This window comes from Pelophylax lessonae (genome assembly GCF_965119305.1).
Source record: "Pelophylax lessonae genome assembly, chromosome: 8".
Taxonomy (NCBI): domain Eukaryota; kingdom Metazoa; phylum Chordata; class Amphibia; order Anura; family Ranidae; genus Pelophylax; species Pelophylax lessonae.
The window spans coordinates 82,015,989-82,041,900 of NC_138775.1; the positions used below are offsets into that span (position 1 = coordinate 82,015,989).

The 25,912-nt window shown below is 45.3% G+C and overlaps 1 protein-coding gene across 3 annotated transcripts in view; it reads left to right on the plus strand.

Annotated features, from left to right (window-relative positions):
- Positions 1-25,912, plus strand: part of CFAP92 (cilia and flagella associated protein 92 (putative)) — a 194,734-nt gene that overhangs the window by 108,998 nt on the left and 59,824 nt on the right. For all 3 annotated transcript variants that reach the window (XR_014225599.1, XM_082265897.1, XM_082265898.1), the window contains exons 9-11: positions 1,806-2,698; positions 2,977-3,168; positions 11,475-11,763. Coding sequence is in view for 2 of the 3 variants with exons in the window: in XM_082265897.1 (XP_082122023.1) it covers positions 1,806-2,698; positions 2,977-3,168; positions 11,475-11,763 (1,374 nt within the window). In the remaining variant the exon portion in view is untranslated. The remainder of the gene's footprint in view (positions 1-1,805; positions 2,699-2,976; positions 3,169-11,474; positions 11,764-25,912) is intronic.

Genomic DNA, 25,912 nt, shown 5'->3' on the forward strand with positions numbered 1-25,912 from the left:
GAGAATGTCCGAAACGCTATCACAAAATTTGGGACAGGTTTTTGGAGGCCTCCGCCACCTGCTCCCCTTAGAATTCGGATGTATATTGGGTTTCAATGTTCTTGCTATGTTGCACGGTTTGCCCCCACTCAGACCCCCCAGTCTTGTGTTGCTACTTTTTGGTTAACCCACGGCCGGGTCCTTACATCTCTGTACTGAATACTAAGATCCTTGTACGACTTTTCTCCCTTATCTTTTGTGTATTATTTTTGTACATTGTCCGATAACTGCTATGGTCTTGCCATGTCAATTTATATTTCTATATGTGCTCTCTCATGTTGCAATTGTTTCTCTCCTGTTGAATGTATTCCTGCATTTCTTTTTGTTTTGTACTGTACGTGACTCAATAAAGTTTTGTTTGGTTAAAAAAAAAAAATACCCAGTCAGGTGCAAGAAAAAAAAAAAAAAAGCTTTTTTGCCTACACATAATCGGATGATGAAAATCAGCAGAGCTTTACTACATTTACTAAGCTCTGGGGAAAGTTAGTGCAGCTGCACTTGCAAAGTGCACTGTCTATTTGCCTTCATTGTACATATAGTGCTAAGCATAAATGAGTACACCCCAACGGATTTCTCAGAAAACCTTTACTTTCCTTTCAGAATCAACATTTTCTATGGGGCACTATACTCTAGGATACTCCCACATATGCAGGCCATTGATTGCAACCAAGAGTTGTTAATTTGTGCACACAAAAAAGTATTTTTCCTAAAACATTCATTCAAGACCATGTTGCAAAAATGAATATACCCCAATGAAAGTCTTGGGAGCAAAGCTAAATTTTAGACCACAAAAGCCTAATTAACAAGAATTCATCTACAGGTGAGTCTAATTCAATAAACAACTGTCCAGCACACAGTTGATTATAAAAGGGCATTACTTAACAGAGAAAACCCCTTCTCATTTCATGCTGTCAGCAATGGCACCAAATGGAAGAGAAATGTCACAAGGCCTGAGAAAGAAAATAATTTCTTTTACACAAGAAAGGTGAAAGTTACAAGAAGATCAGCAAAGCTTTACTTATCAGTCAGAATAATGTAGCAGAAGTGATAGAAAAATTTAACAAAGTTGCAACTGCAACCATCTCACAGAGATGTCCAGGTGGTCCACAAAAGTTAACACCTCCAAAAGGAGCGTCTTCTGGTAAGAAGGGTTGAAGAAAATCGCCATGCAATTTCACTACAGTTAGCTGAAAAAGTAGAACACTGCAGAGGAATGGCATGCATGGGTGCCCTCTACGAAGGAAGCCTCTCCTAAAGCCCATGTTCAAAAAAGCAAGTCTAGAATTTGCCAGGGCCCATGCTGAAAAAGAAATAGACTACTGTGACTCTGGAGTGATGAGACCAAAATACATGTTTTTGGAACTGATGGCTTCAAAGCTGTATAGCACCGCAAAGGTGTACTCATTTATGATGATCACGCTGTGTGTGTGTGTATATATAATATATATATATATATTTTTTTTTTCTCTATCGTCCATTTACAGACGCAGCCTCATTTTCATGAGCTGTGTGGGTTATGCTGCCACCTGCAGGAGTAGTCTAGGCAGTACGTTAGTACAAAGTTTTTACATATACACGCCCACGGTGCTGTCCCTCCAGACATAACCCTCACAGACACAACCCATCACATCAGTTTAGTTGGAAGCAATGAACACAAAAAAACATCCCCATCACAGGGGTGGATGCTGTGTCTGTCAATGGACATCAGAGAAAAAGATTTTACAGTAAGATCTTACAAAAATCGTATTTTTTTTTTTTTTTTACAGGAGAAGTGTGTACCTGTCTACTGCAGATACAGATTCTGGGATCAGTCTTATCACCAGACGCATGGACAAACGCACGGAACACATGTTTTCTTTAGGGATGTTTTTGTTATTTTTGCAGGAACCATAAGTGTGGGTGAACTGCGTGAATCTCTTCTTGGGCCTCCTTTAGAGATTGAGGTACATGATCGAGATCAGAGGATAGAGGAGAGTGTCAGCAAGCCATCACTTTTTGGAATGGAACCTGAAGATGAGAAACTGAGTAATGTTGGTCTTGTGACTTCTAAACGTACTGTCCACAATCCATTCACAAAGAGTAACAGACAATGGGATCCTTATGGAATTGCGAGGCTGAGTTTATCTGAGCTTGTCTATGGTGCCACATACTTGAACATTTCTGTTCCAATACACAGCTGCGAATGCCCAGATCCTACAGGCTATCAATCGGACAGCAAAAATGGAAAGATTTTAGGGGTTATAGGGTCAGTTGATGGCCCTCAAGATTCTCCGTTGCCAGTGGGACATTATTTGGATGCCGAGTCACACCTCAAAGTTAGAGTAGACCTTGCAGTGCCACTGTCTTTTGATGAGGAGAGTCACGATTGTCCCTTTGGGCGTATGGTTTGCATATTTGAATACAGGAACAAACAGCTGTTCAGGGATTTTATCATTAAGATTTCAAATATAAACTCAGAGGCTTTAGGCTTAGATTTTAACCCTTGGAATGTCACTGTGGAAGCTCTGTCCAGAGTTTCCTTGACTGATCATCAGAAAAAAGATGTTACCCTGGATGTTATAACTGGTATACATATCATGGATGGCTCCATCCACCTCTTTATTTTGGAAGGACTGAAGGACAAAGGTATTAAAGAATTGTGGGAAACTCTATCAAACAGGTATTACGGTCTGCACAATTTCTTTATATTTCATGTATCCTTAGACTGAATTCTTATTTTTATTGAACAGTGAATGTGTTGGTAGGTACTTAGTGAGTATATGCACAGTTATGTATGCTTGTAACTGTTTTGTGCTTGTACAGATGTGAAATGTAGGAATAGGTCTAAGTAGTACAGAAAGTACCTTCTCTTTTCTTCTCTGAACTATCCTTCGTATGCATTGTACAGTAGTTAATGACCATTTGTACAAATTTTAAGTTTTCTGCAATTTGGTACAGGCCAAAAGGAGAGAGTGAAAAGTTAGAGACCCTGTACAACTCGGAAATGGCTTTCTGTGAGCGATTATACAAAGATCTTGGAGTCTTGTTGTGCCACATCCATCTGCTTGAGAATCTCGCATCCTTAGTGAATCAACCTCTTCTCTATGTCAGGGATATGGTTCCTCCATTGTGTTTTCACGCCTTGTCAAGGTAAGCAGTCTTCCTAGGGTAGAGATGGAATTGATTAATTATTCTTTGCTTTTCCATAATACTGGCATATTCTGCAATGCTTACAAAGTACTCTTAACTATTAATCTTAGGTCCCTGTTAAACCAGTGTACCCGATACAGGTAAAACCCATACAAAATTACACACCTTTTTTGCTCTATGCTCTAATTTTTACCAGTTTGTTAATACCTTACTTTTTTGATGATGGAAACGTGCACACTCTTGACCTCTATACTGCTATTGATGAGTATTGGCCATACCCCAATGCTTAATTCGTAGTGCACAGGAGGATGGGGCTGTGTCTGACAGATCTATTGGATTCTTGTAGCTAACTCTAGGTCAGTGGTTCTCAACCTCGATCCTCAAGTACCTCCAACGGGCTATTTTTTAACAATGTCCCTTAGATAAATAGCTGCCATTAATACTAAAGTCATAGGCATTGATTTAAAGCACCTGTGCAAGGATAAGGAAATTCTGATAATGAAACTTGCCTGGGGATATGTAGGAAAATGTCAGGTACGCCCAATGATTTCCTACCTAATGTGTCAGTTTAACACTCAACTACAACGGCACGCTCACAGCAGTGCTGTTACTGCGTGGCTTACATGCCATATCTGTATACAAGCTTGGAGTGGAAGCTGTATGAGAACAAAGTTTTCATTAATGATTTTATACTATTTTTTATACAATTTTTTATGAAACCTTGTGCTATGGACTGTGTACAATGGAAAGCTGGGCAGTGTTTTATCACTGCTGTTGCTCTTAACTGGTAAGCAGATAGGATATGTGTGAGGTACACAGGAACAGTGCTGCTGTACGAGTGCTTGTGGTGTTCGGTGGTAAGATGACACAGCCCCTCTACATGCATGAGGAGTGTGTTATGAAAAAGAATATTAGAGCAAGACTACAGTTTGTTGTTAAACATATAGGCAAAGACCAGGCCTTCTAGAACAATGTAGTGTAGACATATTTGTCTCAAACCAAACTGTATTTCATCAGAACTTTTTAAAAGCTGCGAAGGTGGTAATGTTACAGCTTGCTTCTTCATGGCCTGGCAACACCCAGTTATCATACCGTGGTCAAGGGTCAGCCTCAGAGACCAGCTGTAGCAAGAGAGAGTCCCCACCAACCAGCGGGATAAATATGCAAGCAGGTTAGCCTGGCGTATGATGCAGGCTCATCTAAAGTGTGGGATCTAAGTACTAACCAGTATTCACCAGAGCTCCTGATGGTGGAAATGGGTTTTACTGTGTGTTAGTACCAGGTAACAGTCCTCAGGATCTCCCCATCAGGAGATAAGCAAGCCAGGGTGCATTAGCAGATAGAGTATGTACGGATCAAACAGAAGGGTAGTTGAGGAGCATGCTAAAAGCCAGTAATGAGTGGCAGCTGAGATACGGACGGCAGGAGCAGGGGCAAAAGCGAAATACTGGCTGGAGAGCACAGTAATCTGGTAAAGTAATGCACTTGGGAGCTAAAAATTTACATGCAGGTTACACGCTTGGGGGAGTCTAGGATGGAAAAGGATGTGGGGGTCCTAGAAGATGACAGGCTCTGCAAAAGCATGCAATGCCAAACTGCAACAAGCAAGGCATGCATTAAAAATAGTATTTACTCAAGAGATAAAGCTTTATTTTTACCAATTTACAAAACTCTGGTTCAGCCGCATCTTGAGTATGCGATCCAGTTCTGAGCACCAAGTCTCAGGAAGGATGGGCTTGAAATAGAGAGAGTCCAGAGAAGGGCAACAAAGCTAAAAGGTTGGGTAGAGGACCTCAGTTATAAGGAATGACTGTAAACATTACACTTTTTCACACTGGAGAGGAGGTGCTTAAGAGGGGATATACAAGCGACATACAAATCCTTGAATGGTGACTGTAGCATTGAGAGGAATTGTTTTCATCTTTTAAAGAAGACATGCGGCAACACAATGAAGTTGAATGAGAAAGGGTTCAATCTTAAACTGCGTATGTGAGGTTGTGGAACACCCTTGCACAGTTAGTATTGTTTTACGGAGAGTGTAATATTATTATTGTTGAATAAATGATTGAAAATACAATTTTCTCTTATGTCCTCCGACAGTCGCCGCCATCTTCATATTCGTCACAATGGGTATTAGACTTTGCTCTGTAGGAGTAGCTAGGCAACAGAATATGTCAGTATTAAAGCTTTTAACATATCCCCACCCCAGGGGGTGGTCCCCTCAGTCTATACCCTCCTGCTTCCTGTTTCCTGCTTCAGTTTCAATGTCTAGCTTGTCAGGAGTAGCTGGATGTCTCTATGCTGGGGCATTTTGTCTCAGCCTTCTCTCTTTTTTGATTTTGAGTTTTTTCTCTTTCTTTATTTAGCTGTTATTTTTACCAGCAATAGTTAGATCTTCGGATAAAGAGGATAATGCGGGCTGCGTCTCGGGCTGACTCCCCTGGTCGCAGGTTGTGGGTCAGTGGCTTCTCAGCCCGCCATCGAGCGTTCAGTCAGGTACCGCTCCTGAGTTTTCTGAACGACCCATCCCTGTTCCGTGCAGGGATGCTAGGGTGAGGTGGCTACCTCACTGGACGCTGTGCGGTTTCTCAACCCACCTTCTGCTGCGTCCTGGATGCGACTCTCCCTGTCTCATGTACAGCGGCTTGTTCGCCTGTGCGGGTCCCCCACGCCATGTAAGAGGTAAGTGTATTCATGTGGGGACCTGTCTGTCTGGGGGGTGTCAGTCTGGGACTGTGTTACCTTGCCCTGTGTTCACACTATTGATGTTTCCCTATCTCTCACACTGCATGCTGTGGGCTGCAAGGAGGGGGGGCTGTGCTGCACTTCTGTGTCAGTCTGAGTGTGTGAACGGCTATGTGCTGTGGAACTTGATGCTATCATGTTTGGGGCACATTACAGCGCCGCTGCGGCGGTCCACCATGTTCTTTATAACTATGTGGTGTATTTTTATTCCACCTTCATGAGGTGGGGGAGCGGCAGTTTCGGCGCCAAACGGCGCCATTTTGGCTGTACTCGCTCCGGCCGCATGGTACACATGCATGGCGGCCATTTTCTTGTAGCCTCCCATAGGCTTTAATGGAGCGCCCTGAATATCAGCAATTCCTTTTCTACAGGAGCACCGATCTGGCCAGCAGCAGCAGCGGTCTCTCCAGGTTTTTTCACTCTATTCTCTATATCCTTGCCTGAGTATAACTTCTCCCTGTTGGGGTCCCTGGTGTGGGTGTGCTTGTGTGGCGGTGGGCTACGTTCGCAGCGCCTTATTTAAAGGGGCGGTCACCCATTTTATTTTTACTCATTTTGGGGCATGGATTCTCAGGAAAGCAAATTTCCTGTCACATTGGTGGGAAGCCAGGGGACTGCGGTTTTCCCCCTCGGGGGGGGGGGGGATTTGGCTGCGATTGTGGCTAGCCTTGCGACTATGGCTGCTCAATCCTGAAAAAGGCCCAGAGTTTTCAATTTCCTCTGATTTAGAGGGTGTTGGTGATGGGGCTGCTGTTGCTGGGGTCTCCTTGTCGGGGTCCCGTTCCTCCCTGGACCTTGTAGGGTCAGAAATGGAGGCTGAGGTTGAGGGGGTTGATATTTCTCCCCCTGGCTCGTCTGATGAGCTTGCACTCATGGATGAATTGGTTGCTTCTATCAAGCAAACACTGCGTTTACAGGATGAACCTTGTCCTCCTGCTGCCTTGGCGGCTTATGGGACGCAGAAAAGACGCAAAACATCGCAGGTATTTCCCTGCACTGATGATTTTCAATGCACTGTAAAGGAACATTTTTGCTATATAAAAAAGCCTTTTGCTATACCAAGTAGGTTTAAGCTGCGCCATCCTTTTACGCCCGCTACTGATGAGCGTTGGTGTGTCCCACCTCCGGGGATCACGCGATAGCGGTTCTGAATAAGCCCACTGCGATTCCTGCTGAGGATATCACGGTGTTCCGGGATGCCACAGACAAACGGACGGAGTCCCTTGCCCGTCATGCCTATTCTATTATGGGTTCTATGCTGAAAGCTTTATTTGCTTCACTTATGGCGGCCCAGGCTGTCGCGAGCTGGACGCAGGTGCTTAATCGCGTCCTGGTGGCTGATTCTGCCCTCCAGGCTACTTTGGATATGGTGGATCAAATCCACCAGGGTGTCATGTATTTGTGTGATGCGGACCTGGATATGGTTCCGTTGGCTGCACGTGTACATGGTGTGGCGGTATTGTCTCGCCGTTTTGGTTTGGTTGAAGTGTTGGTCGGTGGACCAATCTTCGCGTAAGACCTTGGCTAATCTGCGCTATGATGGTTCTCGCCTTTTTTGGTGAGTCCTTAGATACGTTAATTAGGGGGATCGCGGGTGTTAAGAGCACGCTCTTACCCTAATCCCACAAGGCTAAGACGGCTCCTGGTAAGAAGCCGTGGACTGGTAAGCAAAAGTCCGGCCAGTCCGGTTCAGCGGCCCACAACAGTGCGGCCTGAAGGGGCGCCCTCACCCGACTCTGGGGTGGGGGGACGCTTGCTCGGTTTCCTTCAGCCATGGCTGTCCTGGGTTCGGGACAGGTGGGTTCAGGAAATCGTTCGATCTGGCTACGAGATCGAGTTTCTCTATAGGCCGGAGCGCAGATTTTTTCCCTCAAATCTTCTACTGTCCCCGGAGCGTTTGCGGGATCTGCATCTAGCGGTGCAGGACCTGAGGGCTCAGGGAGTGGTGGTCCCGGTGCCTCATCGGGACAGGTTTCGGGGGTTCTATTCCAATCTGTTCACCGTGCCCGGGAAGGCGGGCAAGGTACGTCCGATTCTGGACTTAAAGGCGCTGAACCGCTTTGTGCGGGTGCGCAAGTTCCGCATGGAATCTCTGCGGTCGGTGGTGGCTGCCCTGGTCCCGGGGGAGTTCATGGCTTCCATCGACTTGAAGGATGCGTATCTTCACATCCCGAATTTCGAGGGTCACCAGAGGTACCTTCGATTCGCCATAGCGGAGGATCACTACCAATTTGTGGCGTTGCCTTTTGGTCTCGCCTCGGCTCCACGGGTGTTCACCAAGGTGCGGGCACCGGTTTTGGCTTTGTTGAGAGCCCAGGGCGTCTCTGTCCTAGGGTATCTGGACGATATTCTGGTTCGGTCTGCGACCAGCCAGGGTCTGGAGAAGGCTCTGTCCGTTACGATGCAGTCTCTGCAGGAGTTTGGTTGGACGATAACTTTTCCAAAGTCAGCACTGTGCCCATCGGTTTGTCTCCCTTACCTGGGAATCGTTCTGGACTCTGTCCAGGCGAAGGTCTTCCTACCGGACGACAAACTCAGGACTCTTCAGGAAGGAAGTCAGGTCCCTCAGGGACGCTCCGTCCTCGTCCACTCGGACGTGCATGAGATGTCTGGGATTGATGGTCTCGGCTTTCGAGGCGATTCCCTTCGCCCAGTTTCACACGCGGGGTCTCCAAGCGGAGATCCTGTCCAGGTGGGACGGGCGACCGCGATCTCTGGATCCGGATTTCGTTGGGCCATCGCACCAGAAGGGTTCTTCTGTGGTGGCTCCTGTCCCCGCCGGTGTCAGGGGGCAAGTCTTTTCGTCCTCTCTCATGGACGGTGGTCACCACGGATGCCAGCCTGTCGGGCTAGGGTGGTGTTCTGGGCGTTCTGTCCGCCCAGGGAACTTGGTCGGAGGGGGAATCCTCCCTTCCGGTCAGCATTCTGGAATTGCGTGCGATGATTCTCTGCCTTCAACGTTGGCCGGACAGGCTGCAGGGCTGTCCGGTTCGGGTGCAGACGGACATTGCCACGGCGGTGGCTTACGTCATTCGCCAAGGGGACACCAAGAGGGCCCGGGTGGCTCGGGAAGTGGCCGACATTCTGTTTTGGGCTGAGACGCATGTCCCGGCGATATCGGCGGTTCACATTCCAGGGGTTGGAGAACTGGCGGGCGGATTGTCTGATGCCGCCGGTCCCTGGACCAGGGGGAATGGCCCCTCCGTCCGGGTGTTCTCCAGATGTTGTGCGCGACGTGGGGTCTTCCGGAGGTGGACCTGTTCGCGTCTCGTCTGTACAGCAAGGTGTACAGGTTCGTGGCAAGACCACGCGATCCTCGGGCAGACGCGTCAGACGCGTTGGTAGCTCCGTGGCATCAGTACCGACTGATGTATGCGTTTTCACCGTTTCAATTGCTGCCCAGGTTGCTTCGCAGGTTGGTCTCGGAACCAAAACACGGTGATTCTTGTGACACCGGACTGGCCTCGCCGGTCCTGGTGCGCAGACCTCGTGCATTTGGCGGTCGACGCCCCGTGGCATCTGCCTCTTCGGGAAGATCTCCGGTCTCAAGGGCTGATATTTCATCCTGCCTTGCAGTCGCTGGCCTTGCCGGCCTGGCTGTTGAAACCGAGGCCCTGAGGGATAGGGGTCTCTCCCCTGAGGTCATTCACACTTTGATCGACGCGAGGAATTTTTCCTCGGGGTAGGTCTTTTACCGTATTTCGGAGGCCTATTTTGCCTGGTGTGAGTTCAGGGGGTCTTCACCTCACCCGTGGTCGGTGTTTGGGGTGTTGTCCTTCCTTCGAAAGGGTGTTGACAGCGTTTGGCGCTGGCTATGATCAAGGGTCAGGTGTCTGCGATGGCCGTTCTTTTTTCAACGTCCTATGGCATCTATCTCCTTGATTGGCACTTTTGTTCGGGGGCATCTGGTCCCTCCTAGGAGGGTGCCTCTGCCTCCTTGGGACTGGAATCTTGTTCTGTCCGTGTTACAACATGGTTCTTTTTTGAACGGATCGGGTAGATCTCGTTGTCTATGTTGTCCTAGAAGGTCACCTTTTTTGGTGGTGATCAATTCGGCTCGCAGAGTGTCGGAGCTGGCAGCCTGTCCTGCCATTGTCCGTATCTGGTCAATCACTTGGTTAAGGTGGTCTTGCGACCTAACCTTTCTTTTTTTCCGAAGAGGGTTTCGGAATTTCACCTCAATGAGGACATTGTCTTGCCTTCGCCTTGCGCGAAGTCTAAACATTCGGAGGAGGTGGTGTTGCACTCCTTGGATGCTGTTCATGGCGATTAGGGTTTACCTAAAAATCGTCTGAATCTTTTCACAAGTCGGATTCTTTGTTTGTCCTTCCGGGGGTCCTCAGAAGGGCGTGGCGGCGTCGGCTTCTGCCGTCGCCAATTGGTTCAGACAGGCCATTGAACAGGCCTATGCTTTGCGGGGAAAAGTTTCCCTTATGCCTGTGAGGGTGCACTCTACCAGATCTCTGAGTACGTCTTGGGCCTGTCGTCATGGGGCTTCTGTGGCCCAGGTGTGTAGGGCGACGACTTGGTCGACCGTGCACACCTTCACTCTGTTCCACAGAGTGGATGTTCAAGCATCGGCAGATGCTTCCTTTGGCCGCAAGGTTCTTAGTGCGGCGGTCCCTTAGGGTCCCTGGTTTTGGTCCTTTGGGCTGTTGGGGATTTCTTTGTATCCCTGGGTTATTTGTTTTTTTTTCCTGGGTTATTGCTCCCGTTGAGCAAATTTTTTCTCGTGTTGCCCAGCTGGTTTCCTTCCTTTGGTAAGGTTACTTTCTTGATGTGGAGACTGCGTTGCCTTTCGGCGCGGCTGCGTTTCCCACCCCTCATGTTTGCACTGCTTTGGGACGTCCCCATTGTGACGAATATGAAGATGGCGGCGACTGTCGGAGGACGTAAGAGAAAACGGAATTTTTGTAAAATCTTACCTGTAAAATTCCTTTCTCTGAGTCCTCCGACAGTCGCCGCCCCCGCCCCTCTTTTGGGGTTTAGGTACTCTACTGCTATTCCACTGAAACTGAAGCAGGAAACAGGAAGCAGGAGGGTATAGACTGAGGGGACCACCCCCTGGGGTGGGGATATGTTAAAAGCTTTAATACTGACATATTCTGTTGCCTAGCTACTCCTACGGAGCAAAGTCTAATACCCATTGTGACGAATATGAAGATGGCGGCGACTGTCGGAGGACTCAGAGAAAGGAATTTTACAGGTAAGATTTTACAAAAATTCAGTTTTTTTCATGGGTTCTTACTCAAGTTTATCACCTTCATCTGTAGGCACTGTTTGATTAAAGGTATAGCATTTGCGTGTTTAAATATGTTGAAAAAAAGAGTTGCCATGGGGTATACCTAATTTTTTAAATGATTTTATATTGCACATAAAATACTATGCTTCCACTTGCAAGTCAGATATGTCTACCCATAAGTGTAGAAGAAAATCACATCTATGTTATGTTCTGATGCAGAAAAACGAAGTTCCCTAGAGTCTGTAGACATTTCTGTATGAAAGTACAGTATGTAGTTTATATCCTTTAGAATATTTACATACATATGTAATTATTTTAGGTTAGACTATATCCGCAGTGCCAAAAAACTACGAGACGTCATCCATTCCAACTTGCTGCCCTCTGCAGATATGATCCACCTTCTGAGCCGTGAATTCGGAATTCCATTCAATTTTGGTGACTTGCTTGCAGATACCGAAACTTCTCCTAGTAAAAGGCTGGTGATTTCTGAATGGGAAGATAAATGGTACAGAAGACACTTATTGCGCAGCTCTCTAGATAATAATAATGAAGCCTACATTCTGTGGAAGTGGGAAATGGAGAGGCAAGAAATCAAAGATCACATCAAGGTGGGTGCAGATCCCCTGGTTGAGTCTCTGTCATTGAATACACTTGTGATTATGTTGGTCTTCTTTTGTCCTGGCTGCTGTAGGTATTCAGGCAATATTTTAGACGTGGCATGACCTCATGGTCATATGATCCTGCCATAGGCTCCCTGAAAGATAATAGACTGAAGGCATCAGTATGCTTTCACATACAGGGAATCGGCACCTGTTAAGATAGCAGAAAAAAGTTATGAAAAATGGGAGAATGGAAGAGATAAATTAATTTTATGAAGGATTGAAATAGTTAAACAAGAAAGAAAACATACGCATGGTAAAAAAGCTATAGAAAGAAAGTAGCATTTAAAAAAATATAAACATTATCCTCATTTTAAAGTTGATATTATATAAGGCTGTAATTGGCAATAGTAAACCAGGCACCTACGTCCATTAACATGCATGAAGAAGAAACAACAACCTCACACTGCAACCATGTGGGATATAACTCTCTTACAGACCAAATGACCCAAGATCCAGGTCAAGGTGGGCCCAAACGGGTGCATTAGTGGGGCAAAGGAAGGGGTCAAAAGAGAGGACATTAATGGTGCCATAGAAATTGGATAGATTAATAGAGTTATAAACACATGTAATATGTTAAAACCAAAATGTATTACACAAAACTTATTATAAAAGCAGAATATCTATACAATACAGTTTCAACAGAACAATAGCATTATACATGAGAGCAGTTGTCCACCTAAACAGTCAAAATTATGCTGAATGGGCTTAGGACTGGTTAATCAAGATAACCATATTTTTCAATCCTGAGCATAGCATAGTCATGTAAATCACATCCATGCCCATCCATACTTGACATGTTTCGCTGGCATAAGACGCTTCTTCAGAAGTTCTAGCAATTTCAATGTAGTGGACAAAAAAGTACAATATAAATAACAATAACATATACATTAGTCTTATTACTCCAAATATATGGGGTAAGAAGCTATTTTAATAAGCATTCCTGTCATGCAGTTTCATCACCACCAAGATGGAAATATGGGGAAGTATAAAGCCCCAGACCACAGATGTCCCCCTAGCGGGTGTGGAGGCCCCCAAAAGAAACACCCAACCAACAATAAACATATGTACAAAGTAAATAGGTAAAGTGTCCATGGTGAGACAGCAACATATAACTCAAGATAGCACGGAGTAACCTAACCTGTTTAACTGGAGCAGAAGTAAACCTCAGAGTAAAACCCTGAGGATCAACATGTCCCTCAGTGGAAGATTACTATTGTATTGTTGCCCTGTGTAGGTATAGATGATTCAAATATAGTTGCCAAACACAATCCTATATGCAAAAACCGAAGGGCAGGGCAAAAAAGAGGGTGAAAAATATAAATGTTTGCACCATATATAAAAAAAGATAGTAGGACCATACTTATTTTACCCTGTAGGACTGTGTGCACACACACAGAAGAAACCATGCGGATTATATGTGGAGAATATCCCAGTGAGGACATATGCTGTTTCAAATAAGGAGGGGATTCAACATACTGCCGTATAGTAAAGCATTCACCCTTGAAATTCCATGGGGTATGCAAGATTTAGCAGACTAATGCAACAAGGGGCTGTTCCAAGAATCTAGTAAATGATAAAGTTGATATTATATAAGTAGAAGACAACAGGAAATTCCCCAAAGAGCTTTTCCAAAATTGTAATGGCTCACAATAGTAAAGGAGATATGCTGGTTCCAGTATTACTTAGTTCTCCAAGATAGACTCCACTCGCATGACCGCCAATCTCTTGATGGCGGAAGTGACGCGCCTGACCTGTTGCCAAACTGCGCATGTGCGGGATTCCGCGCATGCCCAGTGCCGGTTTACGGCCACACGGCGAAAATACATCCACCATAGCGGAGACACCAAACCAGGGGAGGCAAAGGTGAGGGAGCGGAAGTATTCCCCTCCAACCCGCCCATGCCACCCATCCAGGCAACGCACACCCACTGTATGAGACTACCAGTCCTGGCTCCCCCTAGTGGATGGTTAAGGCACTGCACTGCATTAATCCAATACCATAGTTTACTTTATGCAAAAATACTTTTTTTTTCAATATATACAATTGATACCACAAAAGAATCACACATTTATTATGAAAATTACAACACATTAATAGAGCAAGTTTCAATGAATACAGAGAAAGTTGCTTTACAATAATAGTGCAACAGATATAACACAAAAAAAGGTGTGCCCATGTCACCCATTCATCATGTGTCCCCTGCACCCAGGGGTCCAGCAACACGGACCAAAAGGGACCCTTATTTCCACAACATTTTAAAGTTACTTAGAGTATGTAAAATAATATGAAAAGATGTAAAAAGGAAATCAAGGTCTCAAAAAATAAATCAAGTGACACATTGTGAAAAAGAATAGGACAAACCCCCAAAAGTTCTTGAAATTATTAAGAGGGGTGGTACCGATACTGGTTTTTCACCCGCGATTACGGGTACCGATACTTTTGGTCAAGTACTTGCCGATACCGAGTTCTGATACCTTTTGCGGTGCAGTTTGAGCCCATACAAAATGAATGCCCTAAAATCGCACTGCAAATAATCGCATGTGATTTGAACAGGAATGCCGTTGGATTCCTGTCCAAATCACATGCGATTTCCCGCACTGCTCCTGTGTGTGTGAACTCAGTATAGAAAGGGAAGAACCATCTAGTGCAGCAATGGGCAGTTTATTAAAAATGTTCTAACAACTCACATTACGGTAAATATTGAATCAAATCCTAATCTGCATAGTGTTCCCGTCCCACCGATGATAGAAAACCATGGCCACTAGAGGAGAAGTTCCAGGACCCCTGTAGGCATAGGGCGGAAGTGATGTCAGCTTGGTGGCAGACCGCCTATACATCTCCTCCAGCCCTGTGAGCACCTCCAGCGGCTGTGGTTTTCTATCATCGGTAGGATAGGGACACTATGTATTCTTGGATTTGATGAGATATGTACTTTTAACAAGATTCTGTACTCCCTGGTAGGAGGTGCACATGCCGCTTTTGCTGTGATTTGTCACAGCAGAAGCCAAATCGGCGGGTGCCGGCCACTGCATGTCAGCCGACACCCCCTGCTCATGTGGAAGAGAGATAGGATGGAGCTCCGCCTATATAACGAAAGGGGGATGTGATGGATTTTAGAAAATCTTTCACTTCCCTTAGTAAAAACACCAAACAGAGGATACAAAAACACTAGCTAGGCCCACATTTGACCCTTTGTTTTCTCTAGATGTTTAACCTCTTCTCAGCCAGCGTCACTGTATTAGTGTCACTGGTTCTGACAAAGTGCCAGTTAGTGTCAAAATGTATTCCGCAATATCGCAGTCCTACTATGAGTCGCTGATTGCCGCCATTACCAGTATAAAATAAATAATTCCAGTTGATATACCATAGTTTATAGACATTTATTGCAAAAACCAATCAATATATGCTCATTGTGAATTTTTATAGTTTAGTCTATAGTTTGTCTATTTATGTTGTGGAATAAAGTTATTACAGGATTTCTTTAACTTATAGTTTAATATTGCTAAATGTAAAGTTATGCACTTGGAGTCTAAAATCATGCATGTAGTTTACATTCCTGGAGGAGTACAACTGGGGGAGTCAATGTTTGGGAAGGATTTGGATGTTCTTGTAGGTCATAGATTTAGTAGTAGCATGCAGTGCTAAGCTGCACTTTCTAAAGCAAGCAAATTATTAAGATGTATATTCTCCAGAGAGAGAAAGTCATAATTTTAACCCTGTAGAAAACATTAGCAAGACCTCATCTGGAATACACAGTTCAGTTTTGGTTACCAGTTCACAAAAAGGATATCGGAGAACTGGGGAAAGTGCAGAGAATAGCAACCAAACTGATAAGAGGCATGAAGGAGCTGAGGTTTGAGGAAAGATTAGTGGAACTAAATATATCCTCCATTTGGAAGAGGCGATAAAGGGGGAAAATGATCATAAGTGATCAATATACTGAACTTGATGGTTATAAGTGAGGGTGAGGGGACACTATGGGGTTGATTTATTAAAAGCAAATATTCTGTGCACTTGCTCCAGAGCTTAGTAAATGAGATAAAACTTCACTTTGCAAAGAATACTCATTCACATGCAAGGACAATAAAAAACAGCATTTCTCTTTCATTCATTGACGGACACAGCTCCTGAAATTCATAACCATTGGGTTATACTGCCCCCTACAGGAGTAGGACACTAGGCAGAAAAAAAGTCTGGCTACGCCTATGGGCATTCCCAGGGGGTAAAATCCCTCTCCCTGCTATAGGTACTACCTAGGCAGGAGTAAGGACCTCGTTCCTTGCAAATTTTTCCTTGTTAGAAAGAAATTTTTTTCTCCTGCATTTTTCCTGTGAGATCTATAATCAACTGCCGGACTCGGTGACTGGATGGATAATCTAGATCCAGGCTGGCCAGCAAGCGGACGCAGACCTCAGCTCTGTGCTAGGTTAGCCGTGACATAGCCCCACTGGACGGGTGCTGGCTTGTGAGGTAAACACCTCACGAAGTCGCATATGACCGGGTCTCGGCCCGAGTGGCAGCATTCTTCCTGGCCAACAGCCCCCCCATTTCGATTGAGAGGGGTTTTGTGTGGAGCGGTGCCCACCTTGTTCCTGGTATAGGGAGTAGCTGTCCCCCCTCTCTCCCTGAAGGGTTTTGGGGTAGACGTGGGCCCCTCCTTGGAACGGTCAGGCTCCTGGGTTCCCCTCCTTCCAGTCAGGCACCCCCCTCTCATCTGTCCCCCTCCTGGGTCTGGTCTGGTCCCTCTCCTGGGTCTGGTCTGGTCCTCCTCCTGGGGTGGGGGCAGGGTGCTATACCGGCAATAGTGGCTGGGTGGGTGCCGCCGGCGACCGGATGATCGGCTGTGCGGGGGGGGGGGGGGGTTGTACCTGGTGGGGGCTCCTGCCAGAGCTCTCGGTCCTGCCTGAGTGTGTTCTTGAGGGCTAGGCATCCCTCCTGGGTCCCTGGAAGCCTTGTGGTGCCACGTGGGGCCGCCATTTGTTGCAGCCTGTGTGTTTCTTTGCACAGCGGTCATGTTTGTGTAGTTCAGCGGCCATTTTGCGGTGGTCTGTCATTGAAAATAGCGGCGGCCATCACAGAGGAGCCCTGTGGGTGGTGATTTCAGCAGGGGGAGCCCCTCCTCATCCCCTGGTGCTGACTCCTGGATCCTTTTACTTCCTGATAGCCGTGCGTGTAATGCAGATTATTCTGGTGGCTGCAGGTGCCTGTTTCTGGTGGGTCTTTTGGGTTTCTCTCCCTCTCTGCTGAGGATCGCTTGGTGCTCTGTGCCTGCCGACTGGGTGGTGGGGGTGTCCCTTGCAGTGTTTTACTCCTGTTTTGTGGGGTTCCCCTGGTGACTCATGGAGTCTTTGGAGCACATCTCCCCACCTGATCCCTTCTCTGAGGCTGCGGGCCCTTCGGGTCCAAACCAACCATCAATCCCTTGTTAGGAAGTGGACTGTTCCAACTGTGGTGGATCCTTCGGATTCCAGATTGAACAAGGTGTTGCACATATGCTGAAAGTATGGTCAATAATTCCAATGTGCGAAGGGATCGGACCGGGTGAAACCAGAATTATTTTTATTGAAAACGTTTCTGCAAATACAAGGACATGAGTGAGGTATGATTCTGAGGGACACAGCACAGCTATTCTGTTCATACATACTATTACATAACTATATATATATATTATCAACATTCTCATATACAGGAATAACATCCTCATAGAAAATAATAACCAATTAAACATGTGCTGAGATGTTGTTACTACTTCTGCATCACGGTGGTCTTATAGTACAATCTAATATAAGATATAAAAACATAAAACTATAATAATCACATTCCTGGTACACTGTAGTCATGTGATGCTACAGTGTGACCCTCTAACATTTGTGCAGTATGTCATTTAATCACACAGTAGTGACAGGAGCCTTTACTGATCACAGGGATGTAAATTAAATCAATTTTGCCCTGTTTATAACCATAAATATACTCCTTCTTACCTGCAAATACAAGGACATGAGTAAGGTATGATTCTGAGGGACACAGCACAGCTATTCTGTTCCCCCAGAAACAAAACGTCGAACTTTTAGTTCCTCCCATGCCTTGCTTGCAGTTGTGCTTTGTGCTGCCATCTACTGGTGGTTTCATAGAAATGCCATAAAATGGAAATGTGTTTTTTTTATGGGGTACCTGACATCCTTTACACTCTCCCCCACAAAATTTGATGTCGTCCCCAACATATGCAGATTTAGTATTAGAACCATTCCGTTCCCCATCTCACAATAGCCATTGGGAGCCAAGGTTAAGTAGTAATCCAATTACTGGAGGAACCGTCCTCCCTACGACATCTACTCCCAGTTATGTCACAGTTTCCCACCAGGTCCAGAGCGCTCATGTACCTGGTGAGATATTGTTGCTTATAGCCAACCAATTAGTAAACCTCTACAACACAGGTTTGTGTAGGCTATTGAGAAGGTGGTTTGATAGAGAACTAGGGAACACCTTATTACTTCTGTCCATTGTTTTGTTTTTAAGGTGGAATACCCATGGTACATTATCAATACAATACAGCATAACCACCTAATACTCTCTATCCATTTTGTTGTCTTACCTTAACTACCTAGTCCCATCACGTGAAGCTATTTTTGCTTGACCTGGAAAATCTGCAGTGAGAGTGCAAGAAATGTCCTTCTGTTAACTACAGAAAATAACACCTAACATCTTCAACATAAGTAAACAACTGTAACATAATGATAATTAATAGACCGTATCAATATATTCATGACTGTTTTTACCAGGTTTTAGAGTCCTCAGCAAAACATTCTGGACTTAAATACCAGCTAGGGCAAACGGGTAGTGTATGAATAGTCTATGACCTGTACAGCTGCATTTCTGGCAGTACTACTTGGTTGACCCAAAGTGTCATAAGTCAGAACTTTTGGTTGTCTCCTGTTCCTGCTGGGCTGTATCCTGCGTAGAGGAAGGGCATCCGAAGTATCCTCATACTCGCCTTCATCACAGTCAACTGTCTCTGTTGGCTTTCCTGGTGAAGGATATTCTTCTTCTATATCTCCTGGTGAACATGCAGTTTGTTCAGGTTGATCCACAGGCTTGTCCTCTGTAGTTTCCACTGTAGCTTCCTCTGTAACTTCCGCTGTAGCGTTCTTTGTACCTTCCTCTGTAACTTCCTCACTTGTTTCAAACTGAAAGGGGTAGAACTCTGCTGCTTCTGGATTCAACTCTGTGTCTTTCCTTGCGTGGTCTCTCTGAGTTACAGGAATGAAAGATCTCCATTGCTCTTGTTCATGGTCGGATTCATCTTCTGATACTTCTTCCTCAGATATCCGTGTAGGCAATTGAGTAGTCTTTGGAACTTGCCTTGTTTTCTGGCACTGGGTCTGTCAGGTATCTTCTGACCTCTGTCAACGGGTAGGTAATCGCATGGCAATAACAAATTGCGGTGTAGAATCCTTGTTCGGCCTTTTCCAATTTCTGGCTTGACCTCGTACACTGGACTATCTTCACACTTTTTCCTAAGGACAACATGTACGGCATCTTCCCAGAACGATCTTAATTTTCCTGTTCCTCCTCTTTCAGTAAGATTTCTTACAAGAACTCTGCTGCCAGGTGCAAGTTCAACTCCATGAGTCTTCTTGTCATAGTGTTCTTTTCCTCTTTGTGCAGCTTGAGTAGCTACCTTTGAAGCAACTTGGTAGGCCTCAGTCATCCTATCTGTCCACGTTTTCACATACTCAGAGTGAGTCTTGTATTTTTCTGTTACTGGAGTGTCAAACATGCTATCTATGGGTAATCTTGGAGACCTTCCGAACAGTAGAAAGAATGGAGAATAATATGTAGCTTCACTCTTGGTGCAATTGTATGCATGTACGACCTGTGCAAGGGAACTTTTCCAGTCTTTCTTGGAATCTGGTGACAGGGTACGATTAAATCTTTCACATTGTCCATTGCCTTCTGGATGATATGGAGTTGTGTGAGAGTTCTGGATATGGCAGTGTTTCCCTAATGCCAAGAACAATTGGTTTTCAAATTCTTTACCCATGTCATGGTGCATTCTGGTAGGAAATCAAACTTCAAGACAAAGTCACTGAATATCTTGTCGGCAACAGTCTTTGCTGACTTGTTTTTGGTTGCATAGGCCTGAGCAAACCTGGTGAAATGGTCGATTACCACTAATATGTACTCATAACCTCCTTTACAAGTCTCAAGTAAGTCAATGGAGACCAGCTCAAAAGGATAAGTGGTGGCAATACTGTTCAATGGAGCTCTAGTAGGCTTATGTGGGCGTTTGTCTTTCAGACAAGTGCACTGGGGGTTGATGTATTGCTCAGTGTCTCTCTGCATATGTGGCCAAAAGAATCTTTCTCTGATCAGGTTTACAGTCCTTTCGACTCCTAAGTGTCCCATATCTTCATGTAATTCTTTCAATACCAATTGATGATACAACTTGGGCAACACTAGTTGAGAACCTGATGATGTTTTCCGTCTCAAGATTCCATCTTCATCAAGGTATAGCTTGGTCCACTGTTTCATTAGTATGAAGAGATCAAGCGGTTCACCTTGTCGTTCCTGTTTTGATGGGAACCGGTTTTGGCTCTTGTACTTCCACACTGGGCCAATCACAGAGTCTTCTTTTTGGGCTGTCCTAATGGTCCCTTTGGGTATTTGAGCTACCTTATTTTGAGTACCATCTATTGTTGATGTCATATGGGCGATGGTTACTGGGCACAGCCAAGGCATTTCTTCCTTCTGACGTACTTGAAGTGCTTGGGTTATGCATCCGACGATTTTGTGGTCAACTTCTTGCGAACACTGTTGCATGTATTGTTCAGGACTTAATGGCATACGGGAGAGTACATCTGCGTCCGCATTCCTTTTTCCTGGACGATACTTGATGGTGAAATTGAAGTCAGCTAATTCTGCAATCCATCGATGACCTGTTGCGTTTAGTTTAGCCGTAGTGAGGACATAGGTTAGGGGATTATTGTCAGTATATACTACAAAGGATGGACAGTAGTATAGGTAATCTCGGAACCTATCACATATGGCCCACTTCATCGCTAAGAACTCTAGTTTTCCCGAATGCATGTGATAGTTCTTCTTGGCAGGTGTGAGAGTCCTAGACCCGTAAGCAATTACCTTTAACTTTTCCTCTTGCTCTTGGTACAGCACAGCTCCTAGTCCTTCTTGCGAGGCATCACAGTGTAGAACAAAGGATTTGCTGTAGTCAGGGTAACCCATCACTGGAGGATGAGTTAACACCTCAATAAGCCGGTTAAGCACTACCTGGTGGTGGTCAGTCCAGACTATAGACTGATGAGAGGGTAGTTGACCTCTTAGCTTTGGTGATGGCTTCTTCTTCCTGGACTGGCTAGTTGGTGCTGATGATGCAGCAGGTGTTGTATCCGCTGACAGTAATTCATAGAGAGGTTTTGCAATTCTGGAAAAGTTGGACATAAGGGCGATAATAGGAAATGAATCCTAGTAATTTCCTGAGTTCTCCAACAGTCTTTGGCTGGTTGTTCTTCAATGCCAGCACAGGCGCAGTGTCTGCTGGATCCATGGAATGACCATCTTTGGACACGATCTTGCCCAAGAATCTGACTTTGTTTCGGAAGAGTTCACACTTCCTAGCTGTTAACTTGACTCCATGTTGCTGATATTGTTGCAGTACCAACCTGACATGCTCCACATGTTCTTGGAATGATCTGCTGTGAACAAGGTTGTCATCTAGGTATGGCAGACATATCTCATCCCTCAGTCCCATTAAACAGGTTTCCATGCTGCGTTGAAATTCAGCTGGTGCAGAGCTAAGGCCAAAGGGTATTCTGATCCACTCATACAGACCCCAAGGTGTGATAAATGCAGTCAGTGGTCGACTGAATTCTTCCACAAATCCTTGATGGTAGGCTTTCCCTTGGTCTAGCACCGAAAACCATGAACTTCCTCCTAGGCTGTCCAGCATGTCTTGGATTCTAGGGATTGGATGGCGGTCAGGGATGGACTTCTGGTTCAATTCTCTGTAGTCACAACACAGTCTTAAACTACCATCCTTCTTTCTTACACACACAATGGGTGATGAGTATGGAGATTTTGACTCCGCAATCCATACGCGGTTCAGCAGATCCTGCAGGTACTCTTTCACTTCTCGGTGCAGTGGTTTCGGTACAGACATGTAAGTTCTCCTAACAGGTGTGTTGTCTTTGAGGCGAAGTTGCAATTGTAGGGAAGGAATACATCCTACATCAGAGTCATCTTTGGCGAAAGCATTGCATTCCTCCCTTAACATCATCTTGACTACCTGTTGATCCTCCTCTGGTAGGTGTTCGATAGCCACTGGTGGATCCCAGTGTTCTCGATTAGCATCACTTACCGGTGATTGACTGGTGTTTAGGTTATCCACTCGACCTTCCGGCCCTGGTCTGGATGTCGTTGGCCGAAGAGTTACTGATTGAGTGGCCACACTCACTGATTGTTTCAGTTTCACCTGAGCTGGGTAAGTTGCCTTTATGGGCTCGAGGCACCCCATCCTAGTCTGACCTGATAAAATAATGTCCTGCTTAGTTGTGTTCCAAACCGGGATGGATAGTTTTGAAAATTGTCCCTTTTGGAGTGATACTAATGTCTCACCTACATGCAGTCCATCAGGCCAGTGATGTGCCTCATCAGGTGTAAACAAAACTGTCTGATCTTGTAGTGCTGGTTTGGCATGAGCCCTACACCTGAGATACGTCCCAGTGTTTGCCGGAATTCTTTGGCTCTTAGCACCAGTCTTTAGTGTAGCACCACCAGTTTCCCTGTGACTGGCTTGTAGTAGACTTACAAGGATCTCTGTTTTGGTAGTCGCCAGTTCCAATGCTGTCCCTAGTACGTCTACAAAACCTGGAATAGCTTTCTTTCCCTTGGCAGATGTCTCCTTGAAGAGTTCTTTAATAACATTATAACCGATGATGGGCTTTTCAGCTACTTTCTCATCCTCCGATACCACAAGGGGCACTATTAACTGTTGGCAGGTGTTACTTCCCGATGTTAGCTGCAAAACTACCTCAATCCACCCAGAGAAGGGAATCTCAGTCTCATTAGCTGCTTTACCTAGGAGGACTCCGGGCCCAAGCAATTCTTCAAAAGATCGGAGCACCGTATGTGGCAGAACCCGCTGTCTCCAGCTCTCATTGATAATGCTAACCTGAGAGCCAGTATCCCATAGGGCCTGGACAGGAGTATCATCTATTTCACAGTTCACAAGGCACTTTTTTCCAACGAGACTCAGTAACTTGCTGTTTTGTCTCATGGTAACACCGTCCACATGAGTTGGCACTTCCTCAGCCACCTGGTAGAATCTTTGGTTACTGCGGGTGGGTACCCTTTGCAAGGGATCTGGGCTCACCCTTCCAGCCATGGCACTGATGGTGGTTTGAGAGCTTGTTTCTTTGCTACCGACAGGAGTTGCACTTTGGGACACAGGGTTGGTTCTCGCACAGGTTACTGTCGGTCCCTTGACAGCAACCCTCTCCCGTTTAACTGGTTGGGACTGGTCATTTTACAGTATCTCACTATATGTCCAGATTGACCACAGGGGAAGCAATGGTCACAGGCAGTTCTCCGACCAGTTCTTTTACAAGATTGACAACTTCCATTGCTCATGCCCATTGTTACCTGAGGCCCTCTAAGTTCATGATCTCGTCGAGTTCTCGAACCTTGGAGAAGTGTTTTCATCTCTATCCTCTCTTTTTGCATCTGGAGTATCAGCTTTTCCAGTTCAGAGTTGCTCTTTGAAAGCTGTTGGATGGTTTGGCTACTTGATCTTGTGTCGGCAGTCGTTGTCAGGACATCTGGTTCCTGAGGACACTGTATGACATTGGACTGACACTCTTTCCCTTTCATCGAATTGCTGGGCTGAGTTTTCTTTTGCTTCTGTTCCCTTTCCATCTCCATATTAGTGGCTTCATTTGTTTTCTCTATGAGCACCTCATCTGGAATGGACAGATCATCTAAATACTGCTTTAACTGGAACTTGATGTAGTCACTTCTCAGTCCGGTACCCACTGACCGTAGGAATTTCTTTTGTATCAGCTCAGCGCTGAAGTGTTCATCCGAAACTTCTCCTTGTGAGACAAACAGGCGGTCCTTCAATTCAATAGCTCTGAACAGGAAATTCTGAGGAGTTTCCTTACTATTCTGTGAGATGTTTATCAGTTGTTGGTACAGTTCGGAAGCATTTTCCTCCTTGTAATGGCTTTTTAGGATTCTCCTAAGTTGCACTAGGGTCAGTCCATTCTTCATTTCCAGCATACCTCTGAGACTTAAGCCGGGACTAATGGCTTTTACCACAGCTTCCACAATCTCGGACTAGGGATAACCTTTTTGTAGTCCCATATCGATCTGGTGCATAAGGTTTGTATAGGACAACTTTCTGTTCCATTTCACCTATCTGACCAGCAATCCTAAAGTCCTTCCTGATTGTCACCTCTGGCAAGTTACCATGGTGAAGTCTCTGAGTAACTGGAATAGGTTCTTGTTTTGAATGACTGTCATTTGTGTCCTGGCTTTTAGTACTCAGCTCTTTTATCCGTTCCTTGATCATTCTGGACGTTTCCTGGAACTTCTCCTGCATAGTGTGGTATTGTCGTTTTAGATTGGTTAATTGCTGTTCTGGTTGGGGGTCTTTCTCACTGGTGTTTGTTGCTTTAGCATTGTCCCTCTTTTTCTCTAGCTCATTGACAAATCTCTTAGTTGCTTGGAGAAATTGTGTCACCGCTTCTTCACTTTCAGTCTCGACCAGTTCATCTATCACCTCATTGACTATCCGCATGTAGTGGCGCCGGGTTTTTCCTTTTGCCATACTTGCTTCAGAGGCCTTGATAAACTGGCAAGTCTCAATGAGATCACTGAATGTCATGTGAATCAGATGCTCACTGATTTCATCTTGCAACTTTTCTACATCCATCTGTGTGCGATTCCTGTGCAGCAACGGTTAATACCTTAATCTTCTCTCAGCTTCGCCATGGACAGCGTAACCGCTCTCTTCCACTTCCGTGACCTTTGTGTTTTCTTCACCCGGTCCCTGTTCGGGCGCCAATTTTGTTGCACATATGCTGAAAGTATGGTCAATAATTCCAATGTGCGAAGGGATCGGACCGGGTGAAACCAGAATTATTTTTATTGAAAACGTTTCTGCAAATACAAGGACATGAGTGAGGCATGATTCTGAGGGACACAGCACAGCTATTCTGTTCATACATACTATTACATAACTATATATATATATTATCAACATTCTCATATACAGGAATAACATCCTCATAGAAAATAATAACCAATTAAACATGTGCTGAGATGTTGTTACTACTTCTGCATCACGGTGGTCTTATAGTACAATCTAATATAAGATATAAAAACATAACACTATAATAATCACATTCCTGGTACACTGTAGTCATGTGATGCTACAGTGTGACCCACTAACATTTGTGCAGTATGTCATTTAATCACACAGTAGTGACAGGAGCCTTTACTGATCACAGGGATGTAAATTAAATCAATTTTGCCCTGTTTATAACCATAAATATACTCCTTACCTGCAAATACAAGGACATGAGTGAGGTATGATTCTGAGGGACACAGCACAGCTATTCTGTTCCCCCAGAAACAAAACGTCGAACTTTTAGTTCCTCCCATGCCTTGCTTGCAGTTGTGCTTTGTGCTGCCATCTACTGGTGGTTTCATAGAAATGCCATAAAATGGAAATGTGTTTTTTTTATGGGGTACCTGACATCCTTTACAAAGGCAACCTTGATTCCAGTTGAAGAGTCTCGGTCTTTAAGGATTTGGCTGACAGGAAGGCAGAGGCTGTGGCCCGAAATATGTACACTCTGGCTGGTTTGGCACTGAGGCCAATATTCACCATTGTCCTGCTGTTGCAAACTCTGACCGAGTGAGCTAAGCCTTTATGCCGTGACCTGGAGGGAGAACAGCTCTCCCCTGCCTTTGCTGAGCTAGGGGACCAGCTTTTCCAGGGGCTGCAATTTATCTGTGATGCCTCTTTGGATGAGGCTTCCCTAGTGGCACAGCTTTCTGTTTGGGCAGTGATCCTTTG